Here is a 20,879-nt window from a genome sequence, read left to right on the forward strand (position 1 = left end):
CCAAGATGTCGCGAGGTTGAACATCACAGTGAGGGCGGGGAGACATGCTAGAGAAACAATGTCTGATTGATCTGGTGTGACACGGAGGTCACAGGTACTGAAAATCAAATACTGCATCCTATCTGTGACATTTTCAGAGGCAGAAGTGGCAAAACAAACAATGAAAGAGCAACCTCCACAGAGTTAGTGCTCCACATAAACCCTCCTGTGAACAGACCCCTCGCTGTGCTGCTTATGTGCTGTCAGAACCTGTCACACACCCTGAGAGAGAGAGGACAGATTGTCCTTTTAAAACAGGCCGTCTGGTTAAGTGTGAAACCCAGCCGCACGGGAAAACATTGGAAAATGCTTTTGAGAACAGAACCCCCACAATCTGGGGCGTGGTGACGGGTTGTCTCTGCCCCCCTCGGCCAAGTTCAGGGCAAGCTAAATGTTCACCGGGGTTTGCTCGGTTAATCCTTGAAGTCAACCGCGATCTGACTGGAGCCATCCATCTCTTAACCTTCTCAGAAAGCGATGGCCAGACCGTGGGGAGCCGGTCCAGGCTGAGAAAGCAAAGCACCTGTTAAATATACTCAACGTGATGGTGTCAAAGGCATTTGTGTAAAGATTATGAGGGGCACGGACAGAGTGGATAAGGAGGAGCTGGTCCCCTCGGTTGAAGGGCCAGACACGAGGGGGACACAGGTTCAAGGTGAGGGGGCAGGAGGTTTAGGGGGGGGGATGTGAGGAAAACCTTTTGTACCAGAGGATGGTGAGGGTCCCTGCCTGGGAGGGTGGTGGAGGCGGGATGCCTCACATCCTTGAAAAAGTACCTGGATGAGCACTTGGCACGCCATAACATTCAGGGCTATGGGCCAAGTGCTGGTAAACGGGATTAGGTGCGAGTTCAGGTGTTTCTCATGTGTCGGTGCAGACTAAATGGGCTAAAGGGCCTCTTCTGCGCGGTGTGATTCTATTGCTGATATTTTATGACCTCGCTCGAGCGAGCCTCGTAAAATCCCGCTGGAGGCCAATGGAGAATTCCCTTCCGGGAGCCGCCGTTCCGGGGCAGACGCGGCGGTAGAATTCCGGCCTGTGGGCTTATTGGTTATCCTTGCTGATTGGGCAGTAGGCACTCGCAGTGGGTTGGGGGAGGGTGGAATGTGGGGGAGGGGGGTGCGTGGGGAAGTGGGGGGAAGAGGGGGGGTGGGAGGAAGAGGGAGGGGTGATGGTACAAGGGCAGCAGCACCTTCCTGCACCATAGCGTAGAAACTGGGGTTGTCTTTGCCAGGCTGCTGAATGGGCATTGGGCAGTACGGACTAGAGTGTTATACAGACTGCGGGGGGTGTCTAACCTGGAGGACATTGTGAAGTAAGCTGGGAGTTTTACTCTGCGACGGTGAATGTCAACACATTGTGTCGTCCCACCCCCACCCCCCTCCCCAATTCAGTTCCCCGTCAGCGGATAAATCCACTGGGAAGTTAGTCCGTAACCGCCAGCGCGGCATTGCCACAAGACGGGAAAGAAGGGAGCTCTGAAAGTCGGCAAGTCACGATCACCGGGTGGGGAAAAGAAATAAACAATCTTATTTTTGTGAGACATTAAAAGAATACAAAAATTTGTATCAACACGTTGGGCTACAGCAGGTCCCTCGCTCTGTAGAAGCCTCCTGTCTCAGTAAGGGTACGGGGACACGGCGATCACAATGACAAAGACACTCTGGTATTTCAGTGTCTGCCGCTCGCTGTAGGTGGTAGCTCGCACTTTCAGGCGGTAAACCCCGGGTTCGCCCAGCGGGCGCAGCGTGTGCACGATCCCGCGCCCCTCCTCGGTGCGGATGGCGAACGGGCTGCCCGCGTCCCTCTCGATGGCGGTGAAGTTGGTCCGGCTCTGCAGCACGCCGTTCTCCGAGAATGCCGAGAGCCGCACCACGTCGTGGGTGGCCGGGATCCCGCGGGGGAGAGTCAGCAGCTTGTACTGGAACGCCAGGGGTCCGGCCGCGCACTGCAGGATGCAGCGGCGGAAACAAGTCCTGGGCGGGGAGAGAGAGAGAGAGAGACGGCAGTGAGTTTCAACAAGAAAACCTCCCAATGACTACCCCTGAACACTGGGAGTCTCCTCTTACCCTGGGCTGGCTCCCCTGCGGTAAGAGGCCGGACATGGGGTATCTATACACTGGTGGCTGCCTCTGGTGTTAAAACACATCTGGTTCAGTCCACACTTAATATTCTGCTCCTGGCATTCGTCAATATCTGAAAAAAAGAAGGGAATTTGATTAGAGGGAGCTCTGACGAAGGGTGATCCAGACTTCAAACGTTGGCTCTATTCTCTCTTACAGACACTGTCAGACCTGCTGAGATTTTCCAGCATTTTCTGTTATTGTCTCTATAATGTATCTGTAATATACACAGGATCCAATTTTACCATTTTGATTCTAAGTACTGAATCTGGGGCGCAATTCAGATCCGACTTGGAAATTTGCTCTCAGGCGCCCCCATACGCACTTAGCCTGAAAAAAAAACCACAGGTCTGAATCGCGCTGTGGGTGGGGCTTATCACGTCCAAAACGCTGCTGCTCCAATCGGAGCCTTCAACTGCGCATGCACAGTGAGAATAACATTTGAAAATCGCTCCCCTGTCATATCGCCCCCGGGCCGCAAAAAGCGGAAAAAGCGGCTCGGGAGAAAAAAGCGGGAGCGATGGCCCCCACAGATATCGCCCCACTCCCGCAACATAACAGCTGCCCCCCTTATCCACCCCTCCCCCGCTACCCAGACCGATCGCAACCCTCCACCCCACTTCTCCCCAACCGATCGCCCGCAGAGTGGCAGCGGTCCCCCCTGCCCCTGCCCGCCCACCCCCGACCCCCCCATCAGAGATCCATCTGACCTCCCTCTCCCCCCACCAGAGATACATCTGACCCGCCTCCCTCCCCACCCCCCCCGGACCAGAGAATGATCGGGCCTCCCCCCACCCGGACCAGAGAATGATCTGACCCATCTCCCTCCCCCATCCCCCACCACTGATCTGAGTCAGAGAGTCGCCGGAAGCTCTGAGCCTACCTGGAGCGCCTGAAACAGACCTTTGCCAAACATGTCAGTTTTGCGCCGAATCTGGACAGGCGAATGCGATGGTAAAGGGGGAAATGCTGGTAAAGTTGGGCGGACAGTCAATTAATTCAATTTAAATGCATGCAAATGCATCTGTTTCGGGTGCGGTTCAGATCGCGGCCATTTTCGGGCCTTGGTAAAGTGGCCATCTGCACGGACACGGATCGCGCTAATCGCCTCACACCCGACTTTACCAAGTTTCCGTGCCCAAAAATGGGCACGATGCAATGGGTAAAATCAGGCCCACAGAGTGAATTATTCTCCATAGTGTCTCTGTAATATACACAGAGTGAATTATTCTCTATAGTGTCTCTGTAATATACACAGAGTGAATTATTCTCTATAGTGTCTCTGTAATATACACAGAGTGAATTATTCTCTATAGTGTCTCTGTAATATACACAGAGTGAATTATTCTCTATAGTGTCTCTGTAATATACACAGAGTGAATTATTTATAGTGTCTCTGTAATATACACAGAGTGAATTATTCTCTATAGTGTCTCTGTAATATACACAGAGTGAATTATTCTCTATAGTGTCTCTGTAATATACACAGAGTGAATTATTCTCTATAGTGTCTCTGTAATATACACAGAGTGAATTATTTATAGTGTCTCTGTAATATACACAGAGTGAATTATTCTCTATAGTGTCTCTGTAATATACACAGAGTGAATTATTTATAGTGTCTCTGTAATATACACAGAGTGAATTATTCTCTATAGTGTCTCTGTAATATACACAGAGTGAATTATTCTCTATAGTGTCTCTGTAATATACACAGAGTGAATTATTCTCTATAGTGTCTCTATAATATACACAGAGTGAATTATTCTCTATAGCGTCTCTGTAATATACACAGAGTGAATTATTCTCTATAGCGTCTCTAATATACACAAAGTGCATTATTCTCTGTAGTGTCTCTGCAATATTCAGAGTGAATTATTCTCTATAGTGTCTCTGTAATATACACAGAGTGAATTATTCTCTATAGTGTCTCTGTAATATACACAGAGTGAATTATTCTCTATAGTGTCTCTGTAATATACACAGAGTGAATTATTCTCTATAGTGTCTCTGTAATATACACAGAGTGAATTATTCTCCATAGTGTCTCTGTAATATACACAGAGTGAATTATTCTCTATAGTGTCTCTGTAATATACACAGAGTGAATTATTCTCTATAGCGTCTCTGTAATATACACACAGTGAATTATTCTCTATAGTGTCTCTGTAATATACACAGAGTGAATTATTCTCTATAGCGTCTCTAATATACACAAAGTGCATTATTCTCTGTAGTGTCTCTGCAATATTCAGAGTGAATTATTCTCTATAGTGTCTCTGTTATATACACAGAGTGAATTATTCTCTATAGTGTCTCTGTAATATACACAGAGTGAATTAGTCTCTATAGTCTTTAGCTCTGACAAAGACACGAAACGTTGGCTCTATTCTCTCTCCACAGATGCTGTCAGACCCGCTGAGATTTTCCAGCATTTTCTGGTGTTGATTAGAGGGATATGCAGTTATTAAGCAGATAGACACAGCTCAACATCCTTAACAATTGGCCCAACGAAGCTCAGAAGATTGTAAGAACTAGAAGCAGGAGGAGTCCATTCAGCCCATCGAGCCTGCTCTGCCTTTCAATAAGAACATGGCTGGTCTGATTGTGATCTCAACTCCACATTCCTGTCTGGCCCCCATCGCCCCTTGTCGATCCAAATCTGTCTAACTTGGCCTTGAATGTATCCAGTGACCCACAGCCCCTCTGAGGATGAGACCTCTAAAGAGAGAAGAAATTCCTCCTCTCCTCTGTCCTAAATGAGTGGAGACCCCTTTGTTTTTAAATGGTGACCCGCCCACCACACCCAGTTTTAAATTCTTCCACAAGGGGAAACATCATCCCAGCCTCTACCCCCTCAGAATTGTATATGATTCATTCGGATCCTCCCTCATTCTCCTGAACTCCAATCAGTCGAGGCCTGACCTGCTTTTCCCCATAAACCTTCGTCCCAGGAATCAGCCTCGTGGATCTTCTCTGAACCACTTCCAATGCAAGCATGTCCTTCCTTCTGTGAGGAGACCAAAACTGTACACAGTGCTCCAGATGTGGCCTCACCAATGCCCTGCACAAGTCAAGCCAAGACTTTCCCACTTTTACCCTCCATTGCCCTTTGCAACTGACTCTGTGTGGCCACAATTCCATTTGCCTTCCTGACCACTTGCTGCACCCGAGTGCCAACATTTTGTGATTCATGTTCAAGGACACCCAGATCCCTCTGTACTTCAGCGCTCTGCAGTCTCTCTCCACTTAAACAACATACTGCTTTTCAAATAAAAGCAAATTACTGCGGATGCTGGAATCTGAAACCAAAAGAGAAAATGCTGGAAAATCTCAGCAGGTCTGGCAGCATCTGTGAGGAGAGAAAAGAGCTGACGTTTCGAGTCCAGGCGACCAGCTTTAATCCAGACAGCTTTGACAAAGACTCGAAACGTCAGTTCTTTTCTCTCCTTACAGATGCTGCCAAACCTGCTGAGATTTTCCAGCATTTTCTATTCTGCTTTTTAATTGTTCCTGCCAATGTTTGCTGACATCACACTCCATTTGCCATTATTTTTGTCCATTCACTTAATGTGAGCCTTACTTGTGACTAATAAATAAACTTTAAACTTTATTTCCATCCCTTTGCAGCCACTCTCAGCTCCCCAGTACTCAGAGTCACTCCTAAAACAGGGACAGAAGTATCAGATCGGACAGACACGCTCAGTTGCAACCTTGACATCAAATCAGGACACGGCAAAGGTGCGGTCATAGAATCCGCGAATCCGACGGTGCAGAAAGAGGCCGTTCGGCCCATCAAGCCTGCACCGACAGCAATCCCATCCTATCCCCGTAACCCCACATACTTACCCTGCTAATCCCCCTGATACTAGGGTCAATTTAGCATGGCCAACTCACCTGCACATCTTTGCACTGTGGGAGGAAACCATAGCACCCGGAGGAAACCCACGCAGGCATGGGGAGAACATACAGACTCCGCACAGACAGTCATCCAAGGCTGGAATTGAACCTGGGTCCCTGGTGCTGTGAGGCAGCAGTGCTAACCACTGTGCCACCATGCCACTATTCTACAGTCAACCCTGCACAGTCAGACAGTGCAGAAAAGGTCTTCACCGACAATAACTACCATTAAAGTCGCGCTAATCCCATTTTCCTGCACTTGTCCCCCATATCCTTGAATGTTCTGACGTTTCAAGTGCTCATCCAAATATTTTTTAAAGGTTGAAAGGTTTCCGGCCTCCACTTCCTTCCCAGGCAGTGCATTCCACCACCCTCTGAGTGAAAAAGTTTTTTCTCAAATCCCCTCTGAAACTCCTGCCCCTCACCCTAAAACTCTGCCCCCTCATGACTGACCCCTCAACCAAGGGGAAGGGCTGCTCCCCACTCACCCTGTCCACACCCCTCATAATCTTATACACCTCAATCATCCTCACTCTCAGCTGGGATCAGATGCCAATTTCTGTCGAGTGATCCCACAGCGCACAGAGAACCACATTAAACATCCCAGTCCCCTCCATCTCCATCCTGGGATCTGTCCTGTTGCACTGGCAGGTCACTGCCACCAGAGGTAGCTAGAGCTCCATATTCTCTAACCTTCTCCCATTGTTGGTCCCTTTGGGATCTTTCACACTGACACCCTCTCCAATGTATTTTTGCCCCTTTTGAAATAAAGGTGGGGGTGTGAGGGATTGAGAGGCAAAGCAGCCCCTTCCTCCTCCATTTTTACAATGTCACAATGCAGCATCCAGGCAGAAGCAACGGATGGAAACCTCTGGGTTTGTTGGCTCAGGTTATAAACTGAGTCACACAAACCGAACAGCCTCCCATTCAATCCCTGGTTACTGCTGAATAAACTAATCTCGGTGCCTCTGATAAAAGCAGGAAAAGAAACCAGATTCCCGGTCCTGATCTCTCCAACCAGCACTGGAATGTCAGATATACTCTCGATCAAAACTGATCACATAGCCTTCCACAGTCGAATAGCCTACCAACTGTTTACATTAAACACACCGTCACACACACGCACACACACAGAGACACACACACACGCACACAGAGACACACACACACACAGAGACACACACAGAGTCACACACACACAGAGTCACACACACACAGATACACGCACACAGAGACACGCACACAGAGACACACACAGAGACACACACAGAGACACACACAGAGACACACACAGAGACACACACAGAGTCACACACACACAGATACACGCACACAGAGACACGCACACAGAGACACACACAGAGACACACACAGAGTCACACACAGAGTCACACACACACAGATACACGCACACAGAGACACACACACAGAGACACACACAGAGACACACACAGAGACACACACACAGGGACACACACAGAGACACACACGCACGAGACACACACACACACACAGATATACACACACACATAGACACACAGACACACACACACACACAGACACAGAGTCACACACACAACAGAATCACACACACACACACACACACACATGCTCGCACATACACAGAATCACACACACATACACAGATAAAGATACATACAGATACAGACACATACACAGATACAGAAATAGACACAGTCATCCACACCCTGATACAAACACAGATAGTCACACACAGGCAGTGACATACTGACACAGACGGTTATATACAAATGCAAATAGTTACATACGGACACAGATAATCAGATACAGACATAGACAGTGATATACAGACACAGATGGTCACATACAAATAATTGCATACAACACAAATGGTGACACAGACAATCACACATAGACACAGGCTGTCACATACAGGCAGATGGTTACATACAGGCATGGATTGTCACAGACACAGGCAGTCACATAGAATCACAGATGGGAGGAGGCAGTGGGATAGTGGTATTGTCACTGGATTAGTAAATCCAGAGACCCAGGGTTATGTTCTGGAGACCCGGGTTCAAATCCCACCAAGGTGGATGGTGAAATTTGAATTCAATAAAAAATATCTGGAATTAAGAATCTACTGATGACCATGAAACCATTGTCGATTGTCGGAAAAACCCATCTGGTTCACTCATGTCCTTTAGGGAAGGAAATCTGCCATCCTTACCTCGGTCTGGCCTACATGTGACTCCAGAGCCACAGCAATGTGGTTGACTCTTAAAAATGCCCTTTGTTCAGTTCAAGGGCAATTAGGAATGGGCAACAAATGCTGGTCCAGCCAGCGACACCCATGTCCTGTGAATGAATTTAAAAATACAGTCACAGACACAGACAGACAAGGCACAGTCGCAGACAGTCACAGACACAGACAGACAAGGCGCAGTCGCAGGCTGGTGACTGACCAGTTGGGACGCAGTGAGATGTCTGCAGTTTCAGGGATGGGAAAAGAGTGGGTTATTCCATCAATGGGATAAAAGCGCGAGGAGCCAGTTGCCATCACAGCGCGTTGCACCGTCCCTGCTGTTTACCACTTACCCTGGCAGCTTCGACCATTGGGCATCAGCCGGTATCCGGGCGGGCACACACACTGGTAGCTGCCCTGGGTATTCCTGCAGTCATGTTGGCAGAAATTCCACGTCTGGCATTCGTTGATATCTGGAATAGAAAATGGCACGCGGACAAATCAGCACAAAGCTGGACAGATTGCTCTCACTCCGGGTTCACAGTGAAAGCTCGCTCTCACCTGCTGACGTTGTTTAATCACACGACATTCCCCGAATAACTGCAATCCAAAAATACCGAGGCCAGAAAGGTGCCAAAGAAATGCAAGTTATTTCCTTAGTAAGTGCGGAGAGGAGACTGGGACTTAAAATAATCATTGTCATCGTGTTTGGTCCACCTCCTAAACTATAAACCAAAATCCACAACCACATTGTGTGAGGCAATGTCATTCCGTTTTCAAATCTAATTCAGGCTGACATTGCCTGACGCTGTAAGGGATCCGTGTCGTCTTGAGTTTTGAGACGGCACTTTGCAAATTCCTTCAAGATTCTCACCAATGCTCATTGATTATCCATCACCGGGATACAAAAATCACTGCCAGAAATCAGTGCAGAAGGAGGCCATTCAGCCCCTCGAGTCCGCACCGACCACAATCCCACTCAGGCCCTATCCCCATAACCCCATACATTTACCCTAGCTAGTCCCCCTGACACTAAGGGTCAATTTATCACGGCCAAACCACCTAACCCGCACATCTTTGGACTGTGGGAGAAAACCGGAGCATCCGGAGGAAACCCACGCAGACACGGGGAGAACGCGCAAACTCCACACAGTTAGTGACCCGAGGCCGGAATCGAACCCGGGTCCCTGGTGCTGTGAGGCAGCAGCGCTAACCACTCTGCCACCGTGCCGTCCACAGTAACTTCATTGCAGTGACTTGTGACACTAATAAACAAAGCAAAACAAACGCAAGGCTGGTTAACTGGTAAACACAGTAAGAGGTTTAACACCAGGTTAATGTCCAACAAGATTATTTGGTAGCAAAAGCCACACAAGCTTTCAGAGCCTTAAGCCCCTTCTTCAGGTGAGAAGGGGCTAAAGGCTCCGAAAGCTTGTGTGGCTTTTGCTACCAAAGAAACCTGTTGGACTTTAACCTGGTGTTGTTAGACTTCTTACTGTGTTTACCCCAGTCCAACGCCGGCATCTCCACATCATAACTGGTATAAACCAGCGAGAGTGGGGAGCGCCGCTTCCCGAGTTAACAATGTCACACACAGCAGCTCTGCAGAAGTCGAGGAGTTTCAATTCCAACATTCAATGTGTTTTGCAGAATTTGGCACACGCTAATACCTCACTGAGAGCAAATATAATCCTTTAACCACGGAGTTAATCGAATTGTTTCTGATGTTTATGAGCCGATTAAAAGATTTCCTGTCCCCAGTATTTACGGCTGGGATCTGGGATGGAGAGATTCAGCTCAGCAATGTCCTCCTCGATGGGGCAATGACAATACTGACTCTGGAGAAGTTCAGAGAATCCCGGAATCGTTAGTCACAGCACAAGGCGAAACCATCCAGACTGACTAATCCTCCTCCTGTCACCCCTCTCCCGCTGCATCTCATCCTCCTGCTGTTCTTTTTTTCCGGCTGAATGCTGACATTCCTGGAATGTCTCCCGTCTTCATTCCTTCTGGTGCAGGTGGATTTAATTTATTCTTTTGCGGGATGTGGCACTCGCTATTTGTTACCCCATCCCTAATTTGCCCACAAACTGAATGTCTCGCGAGGTCATTTCATCCAGGGGTCATGGGCGTCGCTGGCTGGCCAGCATTTATTGCCCATCCCGAGTTGCCCTTGAGACGGTGGTGGTGAGCTGCCACCTTGAACATCTGAGTGGCTCACTCGGCCATTTCAGAGGACAGTTGAGAGTCAACCACATTGCTGTGGCTCTGGAGTCACATGTAGGCCAGACCGGGTAAGGATGGCAGATTTCCTTCCCTAAAGCACACTAAAGTTGAAGTATTAGTGTCACAAGTAGGCTTACGTTAACACTGCAATGAAGTTAATGTGGAAAATCCCCTAGTGGCCACACTCCGGCGCCTGTTCGGGTACACTGAGGGAGAATTTAGCACGGCCAATGCACCTAACCAGCACGTCTTTCAGACTGTGGGAGGAAACCGGAGCACCCGGAGGAAACCCACGCAGACACGGGGAGAACATGCAGATTCCGCATAGACAGTCACCCAAACCGGGAATCTTTTAATCGGCTCATAAACGTCAGAAACAATTCGATTAAAGGATTATATTTGCTCTCAGTGAGGTATTAACGTGTGTGCCAAATTCTGCAAAACACATTGAATGTCGGAATTGAAACGCCTCGGCTGTTGCAGAGCTGCTGTGTGTGACATTGTTAACTCGGGAAGCGGCGCTCCCCACTCTCGCTGGTCTATACCAGTTAACCAGCCTTGCTTTATTTACTAGTGTCACAAGTAGGCTTACATTAACACTGTAATGAAATAACTGTGAAAATCCCCTAGTGGCCACACTCCGCTGCCTGCTCGGGTACACTGAGGGAGAATTTAGCACGGCCAATGCCCCTAACTAGCACATCTTTCGGACTGTGGGAGGAAACCCACGCAGACACGGGGAGAACGAGCAAACTCCGCACAGACAGTGATCCAAGCCGGGAATCGAACCCGCGTCCCTGGCGCTGTGATGCAGCAGTGCTAACCGCTGTGCCACCGTGCCGTTGGTCCAGTTCAGTTTCTGGTTAAGGGTAACCCCCAGGATACTGTTGGCACTCAGGTCTCGAGTTGCGGACGCGTCCATCGGGAACAAGTTATTAAATCGGAATTTCTTGCACCGCTCACCTGTACAGACCCCATTCCTCTTCCTGTAGCCGGTGGGACAAGGTGTCCTGCTGTCCTGTGACTCGAATTCCCTGTGCATCTTCCAGCCCAGCCAGGTGTAGAAGGGGTTAATCTGGTTCAGGCCAGTCTGCTGTGTGTGACTGAACTGGCCAATGGAGACCAGCTGGGGCCTGAAACTGGCAATGGTGCCATTGCTGAGTTTGGGCTTCTCCAGGCCAGCGCAGGACCTGGCATCGGCCAGAAGCAGCTTCCCGGGTGGGCACAGGCACTTGTAGCTGCCGGCCAGGTTGCGGCACTGGTAGACGCAGGGCTTGGGCACCTGCTGGCACTCATCGACATCTAGTGGCAGGGAGGAGAAGATAGGGAGGGAGAGAGGCAGAGGGCATGGTTGGGGTGAATTAGAATATTCATTGGAAACAACAGGAAAACAAGCATCACCCTCACATTTCCAGAAAGTTCTTTGGGAATCGGGAGGCTTCCCTGCTGATTCTGAACTTTGAACCCAGACAGTTGTAACTGCGCCACTCTGACCCGATACGGAGGGTGAGACCCTGTGGTTGGCAGCTTCTGCCCTGCCTGGGAGGTACAGGCAGCTCAGAGTCCCTGAGGAAGTCAGGGCACTGGGGAAGGGCAGTCAGGAGTATTTATCAGCACCACGAGCCCACTCACAGAAACAGCAATATCAGTGGAGTCCTCACTGTTAACATGACTTTCCTTTGACTACCAGACTTCCCTACAGTGCAGACGGAGGACATTCAGCCCATCGAGTCTGCACCAACTCCCCGAAAGAGCATCCCACCCAGGCCCAAACCACTGCCCTGTCCCTGTAACCCCACACATTTACCATAGCTAATCCCCCTAACGTATTTGGACATTAAGGGGCAATTTACTGTGGCCAATCTCCCTAACCTACACGTCTTTAGACACTAAGGGGCAATTTAGCATGGCCAATCCACCTAACCCGCACATCTTTGGACACTAAGGGGCAATTTATCATGGCCAATCCACCTAACCCGCACATCTTTGGACACTAAGGGGCAATTTAGCATGGCCAATCCACCTAACCTGCACATCTTTGGACTGTAGGAGGAAACCGGAGCACCCGGAGGAAACCCACGCAGACACGGGGAGAATGTGCAAACTCCACACAGACAGTGACCAGAGGCCAGAATCGAACCCCAACAGAGCGGGAATGTCGGTGACACCTTTCTCTTCCACCCGGTTAAAGAATGGTGCAAACCTTAACAAGCCAATGGTGTCGGGGGGAGGGGGGCTCCCTGATGCTTCACTGTTCGATTCTCTCCTTCCCTCCGCCACACCCCCGCCACTTACCCAAACACGGTCTCCCTGTCCCCTGTGACCGATAACCCCGAGGGCAGCTGCAGTAGTAACTCCCAGCCGTGTTCTCACATTTCTGGTTGTAGCGACATTGATGTTCTCCCGTTTTGCACTCATCGACATCTGTGGAAAGAAACAGCGCTGAGGGAAGCGGAGGCAGTGGAACGTTCCACCCTCTCCCAACAGACCAGGGAGAGGGCGGGGGTCAACAGCCAAGCCCTAGAGGTCAAGGGTCAAACGCAGCGCTCCTCAGGCAGCGCCTGGGACGCCACGTCACACGAGGCTGATAAATGGTTCAGATTCACCCAGCACCCAAATCCTCAAACGCTTCACATGAGAAATCTCACAACACCAGGTTAAAATCCAGCAGGTTTATTTGGAACCACGAGCTTTCGGTGCACTGCCCCTTCACCAGGTGAGTGACCTTGAAGATCACTCACCTGAGGAAGGAGCAGCGCTCCGAAAGCTCCTGATTCCAAATAAACCTGTTGGATGTTGTGAGGCTTCTTACTGTGCCCACCACAGTCCAACGCCGGCATCTCCACACCATGGCTTCACACGAAAACCACAAACCCAACGCTCCGTCAAAGAGGCAGGTGAGAAGGAGTGTCTGGAGGGTGAGGAAGGAAGTGGAAAGATCTAAGGAGGGAATTCCAGAGCTCAGAGTGTAAGCAGCTGGAGACATGGCCACCGATGGCAGGAACAAGGAACATCGGGGAATGGTTGAGATGTCAGACTGAGAGGACATCTGGGAGGGTTGATAGAGAATCCCAACAATGCAGAAAGAGGCCATTCGGCTCATCGAGCCTGCACTGACAACAGTCCTACCCAGGCCCTATCCCCGTAAACTTGTATATTTACCCTGCTAATCTGACACTAAGGGGCAATACCCAATCTGCACATCTTTGGACTGTGGGAGGAAACCGGAGCCCCCGGAGGAAACCCAGGCAGACACGGGGAGAATGTGCAGACTCCGCACAGTCGGTGATCCGGGATTGAACCCGGGTCCCCAGCGCTGTGAGGCAGCAGAGCTAACCATCGTACTTGTGGGACTGGAGGAAATTACAGAGACAGGGAAGAGGAGAGGCTTCCTTGGGATTTGACCTTGAGGATCGAAGCGTGGGTGGGTGGGGTGAATGGTAAATGTAGCTGAACACGCCCGGTGGGGAGGGGGGGTGGGGGGGGGAGTGGGAGTGGGGGGTGGGGGGGGCAGGTGCAGTGGAATGATGGACAAACGGGACTGGCTGGGAAGATGAGGGAGGGAGTGGGAAAACAGGCGTCAACACTTTGAGTGGCCATTCTCTCAAAATCAGTAAACTGTGAGCGGAGGTGTTGAGTTCACAGACATCAAAATTAAACTGAGCTCAACGTAGAGAACTTTACAGCACGAAACCAGGCCATTCAGCCCATTGTGCCTGTGCTGGCCCACAAACAACCATCCATCTCCAACCCACCTTCCAGCCCTTGGTCTCAAACTTTGTAGCTAACGGCACTTCAAGTGAATATTCAAGCTCTTCTGAGGGTTGCTGCCTCCAGCATCCCTTAGGCAGTGAATCCGAGATCCCCCCCTCGCCTCCAGGTGTAAACAATTTCCCCTCGAGTCCCCTCTAACGCTCCTACCTCATCCTTTCAATTCGTGCTCCCGGCCTATGGACCTATGGTAAGATTTCAGCCTTTCCCATTCACTCCATCCGGACCCCTCCGAATTTTATTCACTGCAACCAGGCCCTGCCCCGGCCTCCTGCGGTCACAAAGAAACCAATCCCAACCTAATCTCATTCCTAAATATCTCCAGTCTGCGCCGCATCCTGGTAAATCTCCCCTGTACCCTATCTCTATCAAACATTCCCATCTTCCTCATGACAGAGGACATTTCGGGCAGCTCAGTGCTTAGCACCGCTGCTTCACAGCGTCAGGGACCTGGGTTCGAATCCCGGCTTGGGTCACTGGCTGTGCGGAGTCTGCACGTTCTCCCCATGTCTGCGTGGGTTTCCTCTGGGTGCTCCAGTTTCCTTCCACAGTTTGCAAGACGTGCTGGGTAGGTGCATTGGCCGTGCTATAAGGAGAGGCCGGATCGGCTGGGACTTTTTTCCCTGGAGCGTAGGATGCTTAGAGCTGATCTTATAGAAGTCTATAAAATAATGAGGGGCATAGATCAGCTAGATAGTCAATATCTTTTCCCAAAGGTAGGGGAGTCTAAAACTAGAGGGCATAGGTTTAAGGTGAGAGGGAAGAGACACAGAAGGATCCAGAGGGGCAATTTTTTCACACAGAGGATGGTGGGTGTCTGGAACGAGCTGCCAGAGGTAGTAGTAAAGGCGGGTACAATTTTGTCTTTTAAAAAGCATTTAGACAGTTACATGGGTAAGATGGGTATAGAGGGATATGGGCCAAATGTGGGCTATTGGGACTAGCTTAGGGGTTTAAAAAAAAGGGCAGCATGGACAAGTTGGGCCAAAGGGCCTGTTTCCATGCTGTAAACCTCTATGACTCTAAATTCTCCTTCAGTGTACCTGAACAGGCACCTGAGTGTGGCGACTATGGGATTTTCACAATAACTTCATTGCAGTGTTAATGTAAGCCTACTTGTGACTAATAAATAAGTAAATAAAATAAGTTTTGGGAGACGTTCTCCCAGGAGTTAACAGGGGACCTGGCTTTCTCCTGATAGCCGGTGGGCTGAGGGTACACGTACGAGGTACTTACCACCACAGATCCCACTGGGCAGCCGTGTGGTACCATGTGGGCAGTGCCCGGTGCACTGGTAGCCTCCCTCGGTGTTCTGGCAGTGCTGGTCCGGCCGACACATGTTCATGCTGCACTCATCGACATCTGTGATTGGAGATTGAACACTCAGTGGCTGCTGCAGCTTTAGAAAGAGGTTGCTTAAACATGACAAAGATGTGCAGGTTAGGTGGATTGGCCCATTGCCCCTTAGTGTCCAAAAATGTGTAGGTTGAGGGAATTAAATGTTTGGGTGTTATGGGGAGAGGGTAAGATGCTCAGTCAGTGAATTGGTACTACTTGGAAACGGCACGGTAGCACAGTGGTTTGCACTGCTGCCTCACAGCGCCAGGGACCTGGGTTCAATTCCCGGCAAGGGTACCTGTCTGTGTGGAGTCTGCGCATTGTCTGCATGGGTTTCCTCCGGGTGCTCCGGTTTCCTCCCACATTCTGAAACACATGCTGGTTAGGTGTGTTGACCCGAACAGGCGCCGGAGTGTGGTGACTGCGGGAGTTTCACAGTAACTTCATTGCAGTGTTAATAAAGTTAAAGTTTATTTATTAGTCACAAGTCGGCTTATATTCACACTGCAATGAAGTTACAGTGAAAATCCCCGAGTCGCCACACTCCGGCGCCTGTTCGGGTACACTGAGGGAGAATTTAGCATGGCCAATGCACCTAACCAGCACATCTTTGGACTGTGGGAGGAAACTGGAGCACCCGGAGGAAACCCATGCAGACACGGGGGAGAATGTGCAAACTCCACACAGACAGTGACCCAAGCCGGGAATCCAAATGTAAACCTTACTTGTGACTAATAAATAAACTTTAACTTTGATGGGCTGAATGGCCCTCCTCCCGCATTGTAAGGATTCTCTGATTCTGTCCTATGATTCTGTGACACCCGTAATGTCAGCAGTGGGTCAGCAGGGTAACTCTCTCACCTCCTGGTCAGAGGGTTGAGGGTTCAAACTCCACTCCAGAGGCTGGAGCACAGAATCCTCATTGACTCACTACACAGGGAGTGCTGCACTGCCAGAGGTGCAGGTTTCAGCTGAGTCTCTGATGTGGAGATCCCACAGTGTCATTTTGAAAATAAGAGCATTGGTCTCTGGTCCAGTATTTACCAACCCCACTGAAACAGCCTATCTGGCCAGGATCAGTTTATGGGAGCTTGCTGTGCACAAACTGGCTGCTGCGAATCCCACATTACAACAATGACTACGCTGGAAAGTAGCACTTGACTGATTGGAAAGTGCTCTGAGGTGGTTTGTGATCAACAAAGGCGCTATATAAATGCAAGTCTTTCTTCCTTTTCTCGTAACCGTACGCTTTTCGATCCCCTTTCTCGATTGGCTATTTCTTCAAGGGATTTTTTGGGGGGCGGAGGGAATGAAACGTAATCGAGGCAAAGAACAGCCTTCATCCAATGGGGGAAAGGGGGAGGGTGTTTAGAGTTGGGGAAGGTTTTGATTGGGTGGTTACAGCGGGAATGCTCCGCCTCCTCAGAGAGAAGGGCCTAAGCTCCAGGTCATCGATACAACAGCAGCGCCAACAAATCCAACAGGGAATTTTACACCAATTTGTTCATGGGATGTGGGAGTCACCGGCTGGGCCAGCATTTATTGCCCATCCCTAATTGCCCTTGGTCTGAGTGGCTTGCGAGAGGGTGATTAAGAATCATAGAATCCCTAGGTGCATTGGCCATGCTACATTCTCCCTCAGTGTACCCGAGCAGGTGCTGGAGTGTGGCAACTAGGGGATTTTCACAGTAACTCCACTGCAGTGTTAACGTAAGCCTACTTGCGACACTAATAAATAAACTTCAAAAAACTTAAACTTAGAACAGAAAGAGGCCATTTGGCCCATCGAGCCTGCACCAACAACAATCCCACCCAGGTCCTATCCCTGTAACCCCACGTATTTACCCTACTAGTCCCCCTGACACCAAGGGGCACTTTAGCATGGACAATCCACCTAACCCACACGTCTTTGGACTATGGGAGGAAACCGGAGCACCCGGAGGAAACCCACACAGACACGGGGAGAATGTGCAAACTCCACACAGACAGTGACCCAAGCCAGGAATCGAACCAGGTCCCTGGCGCTGTGAGGCAGCAGTGCCAACCACTGTGCCACCGTGCCGCCCACAATTAAGAAGAAACTGAAGTGGGAGGACAGGAGAGGGATGATAAGTGGAGGAGGAGGAAAGGAGGAGAGTTTGGCTTCCACAGGGAGTGGTTGAAGTGAACAGTACGGACAGGCAGATGAGGGAGATGGGATAGAGGGTCACGGTGATAGGTTTAGATGGGGAAGAGGCTGGAGTGGATGATTAACTCCTGGTTGGGCTGAGTGACCTCTTTCTGTGCCCCACATCCTATGTGATACATCCTCACCCACGCACTGCTGTCCACGGAGCTGGTAACCGGGCTCACACCCACACCGATAGGTGCCAATGGCATTGAGGCAGCGCTGCAGACACGGAGAGATGGCTGATTCCTCGCACTCATTGATATCTGAAAGGAAAAGGCAAAGAGAGAAATCCAGTGAAGAGCGGCTCCAGCCCCCAGCCACTGTTGTTAAAGCCCATTTCTGGTACTCGGCCCAAGGATTGAAGTCCTTGCATTGTATTGCATAGGAGGCCTGACACAGACGAATACAAGACCATGAGGTTAGTGGATTTAAAATGCTGGAACTGTTTATTAACACGTTTATCCTCCAGCATGCTCAGTATCAGACTGGTTAGGCAAGCTTCAACCAGCGTGGAGCTGGAGTCCCGGTCACCCGACCCATTCTCTTGAAGGGGCATGTCCCCAACATACATAACAGTTTGTCTCAACCAGGTCAGCACTGAGGTGGGAGGCGGGGGGATGAGGGGGAGAGGCAGGGGTGATGAGGGGAGAGGCGGGGGGATGAGGGGTGAGGCTGGGGGATGAGGGGGAAAGGCGGGGGTATGAGGGGGAAAGGCGGGGGGATGAGGGGGAGAGGCGGGCGGATGAGGGGGAATGAGGGGGAGAGGCAGGGGGAGAGGCGGGGGAAGAGGGGGAGAGGCAGGGGGATAAGGGGGAGAGGCGGGGGTATGAGGGGGAAAGGCGGGGGTATGAGGGGGAGTGGCAGGGAGATGAGAAGAATGGAGGGAGAGGGGTGTGGTAAGGAGGGAAGTGTGGAGGAATGGTTGGTCGAGCAGGAGCAGGGAGATGGGTGGGGGCTGAAGGAGCTGAGATAGGAGAGTTGGGAATGCAGGGGAGGGGTAGGAAGGTACTAGGAGCATGGAGGGAAGGGGTGGCAGAAGAAGGTGGGAAGGATGGAGGACTTGGGAAGGAGGGATGAGGGATGGAGGAGTTGGGAAGGAGGGATGAGGGAAGGATGGAGGAGTTGGAAAGGAGGAGTGTGGGAAGGATGGTGGAGTTGGGAAGGAGGGATGAGGGAAGGATGGAGGAGTTGGGACGGAGGGGTGAGGGAAGGATGGAGGAGTTGGGAAGGAGGAGTGTGGGAAGGATGGAGGAGTTGGGAAGGAGGGATGAGGGAAGGATGGAGGAGTTGGGACGGAGGGGTGAGGGAAGGGTAAGGAAGAGGAAAAAGGGGATGAGGAGGGACAGAGACAGAACAGTCATTGAGCCACTCCCTGATTTCTGTTCATCACGGATGGATTCTCTGGGAATTTGAGCTTGTAAATAGGCCCCAGGCTTCCTGGCACCGATTCACGGCCTCCTTTCACCCAATCGCTTTCCCTCATGGATGAGATTCCTGATTCATCTGCACAGTTGCTGGGTCTCACACATTTCCATTACCTTCACAATGAGCTCCATCTGCTGACTGTTTGAAACCAATCCCACACCGTAGCAGACAGCGATACGAACCCGCCTCATTCTGACAATCCTGTCCAAAGTGACACGTGTGTGTCCCAAGCTGACATTCATCAACATCTGCCAATGACGGAGAAAAGAGGAGTTGATCTCGGTGTTAAAATCCAGACAATGTATAGACTCAGCTCAGAACGAGGGGACTCTCTCTGAGGCAAACTCTAACGACAGGGGAAGGGTAGTGACAACCTGCACCTTCAGTGTCTGGGACAGAGCGCTTTACACTTTGTAAAGTTTTACTGTTGTCATCACAGTCTCCATGGATTTTTAAAATTCATTCGTGGGACATGGGCGTCGCTGGCTGGCCAGCATTTATTGCCCATCCCTAGTTGCCCTTGGAGGGCAGCTGAGAGTCAACCACATTGCTGTGGTTCTGGAGTCACATGTAGGCCAGACCAGGTAAGGACGGCAGATTTCCTTCCCTAAAGGACATGAGTGAACCAGATGGGTTTTTCCGAGACTCTACAATGGTTTCATGGTCATCAGTAGATTCTTAATTCCAGATATTTTTTATATTAAATTCAAATTTCACCATCCACCTTGGTGGGATTCGAACCCGGCTCCCCAGAGCATAACCCTGGGTCTTTGGATTACTAATCCAGTGACAATACCACTATCCCACTGCCTCCTCCCATCTGTGATTCTATGTGACTGCCTGTGTCTGTGACAATCCATGCCTGTATGTAACCGACTGCCTGTATGTGACAGCCTGTGTCTATGTGTGATTGTCTGTGTGACTATTTGTCTTGTATGCAACACCTGTGTCTGTATATCACTGTCTATGTCTGTATCTGACTGTCTGTGTCCATATGTAACTATTTGCATTTGTATCTAACCATCTGTGTCAGTATGTCACTGCCTGTGTGTGACTATCTGTGTTTGTATCAGGGTGTGAATAACTGTGTCTATTTCTATATGTGTGTGTATGTGTCTGTATTTGTATGTATCTTTATCTGTGAATGTGTGTGTCTGTGTGTATGTGTGTGTGTCTGTGTGTATGTGTGTGTAGTTCTGTGTACGTGTGCGCGTGTGTGCGTCCCGGTCTCAGGGTCCCCAGAACATTGGCTGAGTTTCTGGATTAATAGTCTAGTGATAATATCACTGGGCCATGGATGGATACAGAATGTTGGGGAGCCATTGCAACATCTCTTCTGTTCCTGGTGTAAGGGTATATTTTTCCCTTTTTAAGCTTTGGAGAGTGTACAGAAAAGGTTTACCAGGATGTTGCCTGGTATGGAGGGTATTAGCTATGAGATGAGATTGGGTAAACTAGGGTTGTTCTCCCTGGAAAGACGGAGGTTGAGGGGCGACCTAATAGAAGTTTATAAAATTATGAAGGGCATAGATAGGGTGAACAGTTGGAAGCTTTTTCCCAGGTCAAAAATGACAAACACAAGGGGTCACAAGTTCAAGGTGAGGGGGGCAAGGTTCAATACAGATATGTGGGGGACGTATTTTACACAGAGGGTGGTGGG

At 50.0% G+C, this 20,879-nt stretch overlaps 1 protein-coding gene across 1 annotated transcript in view; it reads right to left on the bottom strand.

Moving 5' to 3' along the window:
* Positions 1–1,657: 1,657 nt before the first annotated feature.
* The window catches only part of LOC144503050 (hemicentin-1-like), a 390,871-nt gene continuing 371,649 nt past the window's right edge, over positions 1,658–20,879 (bottom strand). The window contains exons 96-103 of the mRNA XM_078227553.1: positions 19,333–19,467; positions 17,938–18,057; positions 15,523–15,648; positions 12,811–12,939; positions 11,479–11,817; positions 8,643–8,762; positions 2,109–2,235; positions 1,658–2,015 (exon numbers count right to left, since the gene is read on the bottom strand). Of these exons, the coding sequence (XP_078083679.1) occupies positions 1,658–2,015; positions 2,109–2,235; positions 8,643–8,762; positions 11,479–11,817; positions 12,811–12,939; positions 15,523–15,648; positions 17,938–18,057; positions 19,333–19,467 (1,454 nt within the window). The remainder of the gene's footprint in view (positions 2,016–2,108; positions 2,236–8,642; positions 8,763–11,478; positions 11,818–12,810; positions 12,940–15,522; positions 15,649–17,937; positions 18,058–19,332; positions 19,468–20,879) is intronic.

This window comes from Mustelus asterias, chromosome 13 (genome assembly GCF_964213995.1).
Source record: "Mustelus asterias chromosome 13, sMusAst1.hap1.1, whole genome shotgun sequence".
Taxonomy (NCBI): domain Eukaryota; kingdom Metazoa; phylum Chordata; class Chondrichthyes; order Carcharhiniformes; family Triakidae; genus Mustelus; species Mustelus asterias.